The 10,514-nt window shown below is 39.9% G+C and overlaps 1 protein-coding gene across 1 annotated transcript in view; it reads left to right on the top strand.

Moving 5' to 3' along the window:
* Positions 1 to 302: 302 nt before the first annotated feature.
* The window catches only part of LOC137982116 (dynein axonemal heavy chain 8-like), a 108,040-nt gene continuing 97,828 nt past the window's right edge, over positions 303 to 10,514 (top strand). Inside the window, exons 1-9 of the mRNA XM_068829174.1 lie at positions 303 to 479; positions 814 to 948; positions 2,173 to 2,260; positions 3,535 to 3,686; positions 4,434 to 4,629; positions 5,216 to 5,379; positions 8,315 to 8,491; positions 9,044 to 9,157; positions 10,323 to 10,430. Coding sequence (XP_068685275.1) covers positions 450 to 479; positions 814 to 948; positions 2,173 to 2,260; positions 3,535 to 3,686; positions 4,434 to 4,629; positions 5,216 to 5,379; positions 8,315 to 8,491; positions 9,044 to 9,157; positions 10,323 to 10,430 — 1,164 coding nt within the window. The 5' untranslated portion in view covers positions 303 to 449. The remainder of the gene's footprint in view (positions 480 to 813; positions 949 to 2,172; positions 2,261 to 3,534; positions 3,687 to 4,433; positions 4,630 to 5,215; positions 5,380 to 8,314; positions 8,492 to 9,043; positions 9,158 to 10,322; positions 10,431 to 10,514) is intronic.

The raw sequence follows: 10,514 nt of genomic DNA, 5'->3' as shown, positions 1-10,514 counted from the left end.
CAACTACACACTTGACGGACAGTTGCTTCTCTCTTCTGATTGGTTAAAAAATCGTTGCTAAGGTTTCTGCCCAAGTTTTGTAAAAGTTTCACGGTGTTTTTTTCAACACGCAAATTGTTTTCCTCGGGGGAAAAAACTTGGAAAAATAGACGCTTTTCAGTTCGAGAAGGACCCCTAATGCTTGTAAAATCTTTTTTCAAATGACTTGGGTTCGTGGGTTCGAGTTATTTTCGTAAAAAACTTACAGAACTCTTAGTGTGTCGTAGATCCTCTTTGGGCCAAAAATGGCCGAATCAAGGAGAAGTATTCAAGGCAAACCAAGTGTTAAAGACCTCAAGGGATCGAAAAAAAGTATTGTTGGGATAACCTTAGAAAAGGGAAATGGTTCTAAAGCTGACAGAACTGCATGTAGGAGGCGTAAAAGTGTGGCTTCGCAGTTTGCACACCCAATGACGGGGGAGTCCCTAAAAGAGAGACAGGTAAATGTTATCTCAGATAACTAGCGAAAAAAGGGCGTTTTTCTCGTTCGTTATTTCCTTTCTACTTCGGCCGTCAAGGCAAGAGATCAATTATTTATTTATACAGTTCCTATCCTAGCTCAACTTTGGTCCAGTTTTTCTTCAAATGCCGAAGAGAATCGTTTTGGTCGGAAAGCCAGATACGCTTCAATTTAGGTTGTTTTTGAAAGGGTTTCAGTTCTTTTTGCAACTTCTACATGACCGCATTTTCCAATTTAGGAAAGCCGAACTTCTTCCTATAGTTTTTTTGGAAAAGGTAAACGAGTAACACAAACAGCTTGTTTCTTTTTTGCAGCAAAGAGCAAGAGAAAACCGCGAAGCTCGAAAAAGGATGATAACAGACGAGTACAAATTTATCATGAGCATCGTTGCAGGCTACCTTGATCTGGAAATGGCTACCGTTGAAGAATTCGTCGTTGATTCGGACGAGGTATCCAAAATATCAAATTTTCAAGCTTTCGACTTTGTTTACGCTTTTTGCATGTCTTAAATTTTACAAAAATATATAACTTAGCACGTTATACTCCCTAGCCATTTCGGCCTTTTTGTTTCAAAACTAGCCTAACTGCGAAATTCGTTTTTACGTTGGAGTGTGGGCGGGTTTTCTGCGGATTTCTACAAAATTCCCATAACAAAGAGATTTTGTGGGCAAAAAAATTAAATAATTTGGCCTTTTCTCCACACTATTGTCAATCTCTGCATTGATCGTTTGTCCAATAAGCACTGATCCAGTAAGTGTGAATGAACACATGGAGGATGTTACATGGCTGTGCAATACAATATACCTTGGAGCGATGAAGAATATTCCATAATTTATTTCTGCAAATGAATAAAATATTTTTTATCACAAGTTCTTTTTAATATTTAAACATGGACGAAATACCAAAGAATTTGAGGTGCATTTTACAAGGTAACCATAGCAACAGAGATGTTTATGTATCAAGATATCAACTTTATGTTCTAAAGCTCACCTGGCATTTCAATGATGTGTATATACATAAGTTCAATAAGGCCATAATTCTGTAAAACAGTGGAACCTCTTTAGTACGGACTCTGATGTCACTTTTAAGACTCCACTGACTGGTTTAAAGTGTGTACTGAAAATAGCTATGCACATGCATGTTAATTTATTGATTTACAGTGTTGTGGCACTGTACATTACAGAAGACAACTGCTCCTGAAAATAGAAGAAAATTCTATGGTCCATTTCTGAAAAAAGTCTTTGAATAGAACAGTAACTACAGCAAAGCATTTGCGTTTGTGTATCTGCAAAGAAAAAATTGTATGACATATTCAAACCATCATCACTTGGCCCCAGTTGAGCAAATAGTGGACAAATTTCTCTGGTGGATATGTCACTATCTGACATTTCAATCTCTGCAAAAGTTTCATTATTTGCCCACGTAACCAATAATATGCACACTCCAAACACATCTAAGAAAGAGTGCGTACAAAAACCATAAATGACATGGAGCGTAGTATACCATACTCTGGATATATATATAGTGACTTATCCGCTTGATTAAGTTATCCACCATTTGAACAACTGAGGCCTGATGACCAGAGTGCTAGAGATGTCCACGAGGAGAGGTTTGACTATATCAACAATATTTTTGCAGTATTATGTCAATATTTCCATACTTTCTCTTCTCAGGCTGTATACATGATAGATAGTTTTCTTAAACCAAACGGAAGGAGGTCACTGATGTTCTTTTATCAAGAAGTTGAACATGATGGAAGTGGTAAGCTACACACCGTACATCTACATGTTCTGGCAAGCTGCAAAGTTCCCTTGACTTATGCATTATGGCCATTTCTGCTTAGGTGACCTCATACACCATAAGTTACTTTAAGAAATCATTGCCAAGTGGCTTCCGTTGTTAGACAGAAAAAAGGTCAGGGCCCGGTTGTTCGAAAGCCGATTAGCTTAATCCAGGATTAGCGTAAACTTTTGTTTCAAGTTTTTAACTTTTTGGTGAAAGTTTCTTTTGCTTATTTTTGTTTTTCAAGATTGACTTCTTCTAATGTAAAGTTTTGAACATTTAGGAGTAGAGAAATTAACTCCTCGGTTAATTTTTAATCTGGGATTAGCGTTAATTGGCTTTTGAACAACCGGGCCCAGATCAAAAACACTAGCCTAGGATTTCCTTTCCCTACTCTTTCTGAAAATTGCTTGGACAACCTTATCCCTTTAATGTAAATATATAGTTGGTATTTGGACTTGAGATACCATGATGTTTATCGAAGTTGATGACTGCACGTCTTGACAGAATTACCTGGCAGGCATGGAATCCCCATGCTCGACCAGCTGGGCCAACTGGTCAGCTAATGAGCATCAACTCAAAAATAGCATGCATGATATCAAGGTCACACTTTCGACTTGTTATTTGAGTTAATTGAGATTGTAATATCCATTTTATAACAATATCATGGTACCACATAAACATGTCTGTGCTTTACTAGATACATCGTGATTTATTAGGGAGCTTAAGATGTACGACGACGACGTCGACGACAACGCCACAAAACAATGATATCATTGGTTAAAGGAGAATAAACAATCGTGCGGCACGGATTATTGCTCATATTTTTGCGGTTCTCTGCATGACGACGACGTGAAATCGCTAAATCTTAGGTTTTGACGACAACGTGAGCATGCAACAGAGAATCTTTCATTCTCTATTTTCATTCTGAAACCGCTCGTACCAATTTATTTTTGGGATACTTCGCCCACATTGTAGGACGTGAACGAAACGGAATAGAGACGAAAGACTTTTACTAGAGCAAAGTTATATGTTGAGGTGACGTTTTAGTCGCCGTCACCGTCTTAGATCTTAAGGTCTCTATTATGTTACCACAGGAGCAGGATAGTCCTGCAATAGAGAGGATGAAAATGAAAAAGATGCTGCTTCAGATTTTGGAGCCATTGTCCAAGTTGTTGCTCCCTTGTCTGATGTCTTTGGCTGTGGATCAAAAAATGAAATTCTCCATTTTAACTTTTAATATATTTTTGCAGTCACTGAAATCCGTGCTCGGGCCAAATCTGGTAATGCTGCCAACAAAGTGTTGCTGGTTACAGATGGACTTGAAGAAGCCTTAACTGGTACTCTGGTGTACTGTGTAAAATCAGATGCCACTAAAGAGATCAAAATGAGGATTATCGGAGATGTATGTTAAAATACTCATCAGTCTTATGCATACGGCCTCCTGCATTTCTTTCCAGTTGCTTTATGGACAATAATTGTGGTTTCAGATCTTTGAATTTAAGAGATTTTAATTGGTTCAAGGGAACAGTGAATTGATTTCAATGGCAACAGCACAGGAGTATCAATAGGCCAGTTTTGTATTTTCTCAGTTAGACTGGATCTAGCATGAATTGGAGGCTAATGTGGGGAAATAATTTGCATGTGAAAAGATTCCCCTGCACTGCTCGATCCAACCCAACCGTTAAAATATGAAACTGGCCTATTGACAATAGAAGAGCAAACAGAATAGCCTGGGGACTCATTATGGAGGATTATCCACCCTTCGAACAACAAGGGTCTGATAGATAATGAGGCCCCAGGCTATTCTGTGTGCCCTTCTATTGTCAATAGGCCAGTTTCCTATTTTATCGGTTGGGTTAGATTGAGTATTGCGGGGGAATCTTTTCACATGCAAATAGTTATTACTCCCCTGCATGAGCCTGCGCTATTCACTGAATAAATCACTATCCAGTGGATAACTCAATATTGGTTTTGCTATTGTTTATCCACTGGATAGTGATTTATCCGGTGGAATAGCATTATCCACCTTTGGTACAATCAAGGCCAGAAGGACAGGATTATAAAGTGCATGTGGTCTTTAGTTTGATGATTTCTCAAGCCTTATCAAATTTCTGATTTCTGAAAATGCTGATTTATTTGAACTATGTAGGAAGTTTCCTTTGGTGTGATCAGTGTCGCAGAGGCTGGATCTCTTATTCCAGCACTAAGAGCACATCTCACAAAGATCTACGTACCAGCCATTGAGGCAATGTCGAGTTGGGGAGAGCTGACAGAAACTCCGCAAGGATTGCACACTAGGAAAGAGTTTGTTGAATCCTTGGACAATTTTGTTCACTTCATTGATGGTAAAGCAATTATGGTTTTTAGAAGCATGAATAGTCAATTATGCATTAAAAATAAGTGGCATTATTTCTCTCAAATACACCAGCATACTGTGTTGGATTGTTATACAATGATGATGAAATTTAAGTTTCTTGTATAAAGACCCAAGGAGATTCATGAATGTGTGAATAATAAACTGGAGTATTTTATAATTTGAGCCCCTACTGGTAACTATATGAAAGGGCGGATTTTATCTTTTTTATCGTTCGTTTTTACCATTTTATGCCTAAAGGGATCTCTATTAACACTCAAAAGATGGGTCAAAATGTGAACATGCATTTTTCTAGTTAAGATAAAACTTCATTAAAAGTCTTTGAATTTTCAAAATTATTTTGGTTTTGGAAAGTCCAATTACTGAAGCGGATAACGATTTTGACTGGTTCTGGTTAACCCATTTACCCTTCAGTTGCCCTAGGACTCACCCATGCAGTTGACAAGTAAAATTGTCTGGCGTTAGACAGTGTAAAATCTGTCATGTCTCACTCTCAGGATTCAGTGAGTTAAAGCTCTCAAATGTGTTTTGGCCTCTCATTTTTCCTGTGTTTTCAGGAGCTAACGCTTCAATGAGTGATTCTATAAAGCTTCACCCGTGTAATGTCATTGATGTGAGCTCCCTTGAGGGCCCAGCTGACTATCAGGCATTGGCAAACAACCAAGACACATTGTCTGGACTTGATGACCTTGTACACTCTTGGTGCAAGCAGATTGAACAGGTTATTTTGAGGCAATGGCCTGTTTGTTTCTCTGTAGAGAAATGATGCTGTTTGTTAGTTAAGAATACTATTGAATGATGTTAAGCATGATATGGTTAATTTTCAAAGTTGATCTTTGTGCTGTCATCTAACAGCATGTCTATTCCAGGTGTGGGGGATAGGGGGTAGGAGTGAGGGTAGGAGATGGGGGTAGGGGGTGAGGGGTACCATAGCTGAAAAAACCCAAACCTTTGCAAAAATGCTAACCTTATTATAAAAGGCTTAAACATTATCTAAAGCATAGTGTTTAGGCCTAAAGTTAGCATTTTTGTAAAGGTTTGGGTTGTTTCAGCTAGGGTACCCTTCACCTCCTACCTCCACCCCCTCCACACAACCTCTAACCCCAGCCCTACCCCTCACCCCTATCCCCATCCCCGGAATAGACATGCCATCATGGAAAGTTGAAAGTTTAAAAAAAAAAACCAACTTGAAGACAATAATTATCATCAGTGTCATGTTAACACTGAATCCAATAATTAATTTATTATTCATAACAATAAATATTAGACTTAACATGTGCGTTAAGAGGGCTTTTATACATAAATTAAACATTCATAATTTGTTGTCTGGAAGTATCAAGTGACTCTCACATTTATATGCTTCCAGTCCGCTGGGGGTAAATTGATCATTGTAAAGCGCCTTTGAGACTTGCGATAAAGGCGCTATATAAATGCACCACTTTACTTTACTTTACTTTTATACAAGCTATTGTCTGTAGGTATGATGTAACCAAAAATACTGTGATCCAGAATTGGCTAAAGCTTTATAAAAGCGTTGTAAAACATAGTTAATGGAGCGTGACTCGTAGAGCTATCCTCCACATGTCACATTATTTCGTAAACATTACGCAATGCAAATGAGACATGAATGGATTCCTATATGGAGCATTTTCACATGACGTCACGGCGGCCATATTGGTGTTCCAAAACAAACAAATTGCGGCCATGATGGTGTACCAAACTAATCCTCTGGGAATTGAACTCTATTTTTATGCAAATAATTTCTTTTGTTTCAGTAATCCAATATGGCTGCTGGTCACGTGAGTGAAAACGCTCTATTCAAACAATTCGAACTGTGTTCCATTATCCTTGTCTTTAACACTGTCTGCCTATATTTATATCCTTTATCTGGATTGGCGAAAAGCAACAACTATCCCCATTCATGTCGCGTTGAGCGCTATACAGCAATTGTTTGTAATTAGATGGTACGTTAGTCACCATTGGTTTAGTCCTAGACATTAGTCTCAGTATAAAAGGTCCAGTAAAGTCCAAAGTATCACTCTGTGAGCTCTATAGTTAACTGTAAGGAGTACCTTTACTGTTTACGAATTTTATTCCCACCCTCCCTCCCTTCGGAGGTTTGTTAAGGTCAAGTTAATAAATTCAGGTTCACCTCTGGGTACATACACGCATCGGTTAAGTCTCGCAGCGACTTCCCCAAGCTTCGGTGTTTTTCATGCTATGCCATTTTACGCTCTCTATCTGCCTTTGTTCTTGTCCGATCCAGCACGTGCCGGCGGAGTCGGCTCGTAGTGCTGGGGAGATAAGGAGGCTTGAGCTATTTTTACCGCCTACACTCTTTCCATTATAGCACGATGCTGGCCGGAGGTTTAGCTCGTAGTGCCGTGGAAAGTTAGGCTTGTATATCATTATTTGGCTTTTACTGGCCTACAACTTGTCCGATCCGGCGCGGTTCGCCTCGTGCGTCGAAGAGATAAGTTCATGCTTTTAGTCACGCTACGGAAGTCGTCTGTCACGCCGATCGTGGAGCGGTGTCCCCACCCTCCCCCCCCCCCCCCCTTTACGCCAACATTGTTTCTTGCGTTTTGTTACTGTAGTGTGTCTTAACTATAAATACCCGCGGGAACTGCGACATTAATCCACGGTTTTAACCAAAACATATGATGAAATAGAGAAATGATCCTGACACTTACCTTAGTGAAAAATTTAAGCAATAATGTTATTGTCTCTTAGAGCGAGTTTCAATCAAGTGTCGTAAAATCAAAACCAAAGTAATTACTTTGGCCAATAAAAAAGGACGGAGACAATCCGTTACAGTGTAACGCGCCTTACAGTGGCCACCTAACAAAGTTTTTTTAAAAGTTATACGCCATTCAGGGTGTGCGAATTTGATTGACAGTCACCCCTTCTTGCAAAGTTGAACACCGTTGAATGGGTTGTTGAGTTGACGTATTCACACGTAGTTGTCAAATGTGAAAGTTTGTTAGGTGGCCACGGTAAGGCGCTTTGGACTGTAAACCAATCAAAACTCGAAGTAATTACACGTACTCGACACAAAGCGCGGGAAAATGTGCATGCGCGAGCCACGATTGATTTTGGTTTCACTTCGGGTTGGTGTAAAAAGTGGCGCAAGAACTTTAAACCAATCGCTGAGTGAAGAAATGCAAAATCAAAGAAATTCGCTAATTACTTCCGACACTCAATTTAAAATCGCTCTTAAGACAATAGGCCATTTCCGAGTTCATGTCTGCCTCCACTTCAAAGCGAGTCTAAGTGCGAAGTTTTTGTGATGGTAATTAGTTCTACTTTACATATGAATGAAAACTAATTTTCATAACAAAAACTTCGCACTCAGACTCGCTTTGAAGAGGAGGCAGACATGAACTCGGAAATGGCCCATTGTTTAAAACTTGAAAAATTCAGGTGGCTCCAATGGAATTCGAGCCCATGACCTCTGTGATGCCGTTGCAATTCTCTACCAACTGAGCTATATGTAAGACAAACAGTTGTGACCGGTTCAAATCCTTGGCGATGGACGGCGGCTCACTCCAAGAAAACGGTTGCTTGCAGTGGTTTCTCTCTCGGGAAGCGTGGGAGAAACCAAATGCTCGCAGGGTATCCACGGGGAAGTGGTAATAAAGTATGTCTGTTAATAGGTGCTAGCTGAGAGTGAGCAGATGAGAAAGGAGGCAGATGACACAGGGCCCATGGCAGAACTTGAACACTGGCGAATGAGAATGGCAAAATTCAACTCGTTAGTGGAACAAATCAATGCTTTTGACTGCAGAGCAGTGTTACGCATACTGCATATTGCAAAGTCAAAAACCCTCAAGGTAACCTTTTTTGTAGCCAAAGGCCTTTATTCAGTTTTAGTTCATCTATACATCTACATGTTCCAGCGCTTGGCAAAGTCCTTTTGACTTATGGCTGTTTCTGCTTAGGTGGCCTCATACACCATACGCCTTTTTAACGATTTCACGCCAAGCCGGTCACTTCTGCTGGAGAGAACAGGACAGCCACAACACCGGAGACTACATCCCCTACTCTTCTCGAATATATGTCCCACAGGGAACAAGGGAAGATAATTGTGAGAGAGGCCTACGGTTTATCACTTTTAAAACTCTCAGTGGTTGCCTGTTGGCTGTTAATTGTTACCAGAGGATGACGATGCTGGTATTCCGGTATTCCTGATGAAATAAAAGTCTGGTTGTCCCTTGTTGGAACGATCGATTGTTGTTGTTTAAAGCTCTTCCCACTTTAAATTTCTCAAAAGCAAGTTTAATTAAAAGGTTTGAGAATAGCAATATATACTTACAGTGAATCTAGTTACTCGAGATCAAAGCATGCGGCATATGACCGACGTATTTTCTGTTTGTGTCGTACAGTTTTGGCGTGAACTTGACTGCCGTATTACAGATGCCGCTAACGAAGCCAAGGACAATGTGAAGTTTCTTTACACATTGGAAAAGGCCTGTGACCCTCTGTACCACTCAGATCCGGTATGTACAAATGAAGAACACTCTTAAGCAAGCCTCGTGCAGACGGAGGCAATTTGTTGGCCAACACTGACCTCCCAACATTGTAAAATAGTGCTTTGACACTGGCTAGTTTTTGATGTTTCGTTCAAGACATTTCGGATGGTGCTTCAGCCTTCATCAGTTGAAATATTTACAGTACTACGCGTGATTCAAAGAGCAGCACGTCGAACGCGCGCGGAGGAAAGAAATTCCGCGTGAAGTCTCAAGAAAAATCGTTCCGCGAAACTTACGCGCGTGCCAAAGATTTGTAGATTTCCGCACTGGCAATGTAGTCATTTCCAGATTTCTTTCATGTCTTGAGAGACTCTTTTTGGAAGCCTGGATGTCATTAAAGGACCGCAATCTGGAAATGACCATGTTGTCATCCCGAAAATCTACAAGTCTTTGGCACGCGCATAAATCTCGCGCTACGTTTTTTCTTGAAACTTCGCGCGGATTTTTTTCCTCAGCGCGCATTCGACGTGCTGCTCTTTGAATCACGCGTACTGACGTAAATATTTCAACTGATGAAGGCTCAAAGCACCAGTCGAAACGTCCTGAACGAAACATCAAAAACTAGTCAAACCATTATTTTACAATGTTAGCGCCTGACTTTTTAAACTCCCAACATTGTTGGCTGTTACGTGTTGCGTCCGTTAAACACCCTGTTCCATGTTTTTACGTGTTGTCGGGAGTTGTTGCACAAAGTTTAAAACTGGTCAAACTTTTGAGCCAACAACTCTCAACATTTCTTTTGTTCCGTGATCTCCGAAGCGTAGCGCAACAATGTTAGAATCGTTTGCACAGCTCTTCCAACATTTTTTGCGACCACCTTCGCGTATTACATATGGTCTCCATGGAGATAGGCAGGGTATTGATATGTTGAAAACAAGACGGCAGCTGAATTTTCAGCTTGATAGTGAGGCAGTGAGGACAAATCCAAAGGAAAGTAGATGATTCCAAAGGAAAGTAGATGATATGTAAATATTTTTCACATTCATTTCAACGTGTTTCTATTGTTTTTGTCCTCCCTTCCTCAATATCAAGCTGAATATTTGATATTTCGAAAATGACCTATTATGGAGCATAGCGCATGCCAAATTGCTTAGTTTTGGACTGAATGATATTGTTTGTGGTACTCTAAAAGGTTTCCATGATAGACGTGATTCCTGTGCTGATCAATGCTATACAGATGATACACACTATCTCCAGATACTATAACACATCTCAAAGAATGACATCTCTGTTCATAAAGGTAAGTAAAACATTTTCCTACCGCAGAAAAACTTAGCTTAGAAGAACCCTTGCCAAAAGGCGATGTATTTTGGCTGTATGCAAT

This window comes from Montipora foliosa, chromosome 13, assembly GCF_036669935.1.
Source record: "Montipora foliosa isolate CH-2021 chromosome 13, ASM3666993v2, whole genome shotgun sequence".
NCBI classification, from domain to species: domain Eukaryota; kingdom Metazoa; phylum Cnidaria; class Anthozoa; order Scleractinia; family Acroporidae; genus Montipora; species Montipora foliosa.
Note: the sequence above shows the minus strand (reverse complement) of the source record. Positions and strands in the feature narration are given on the sequence as shown.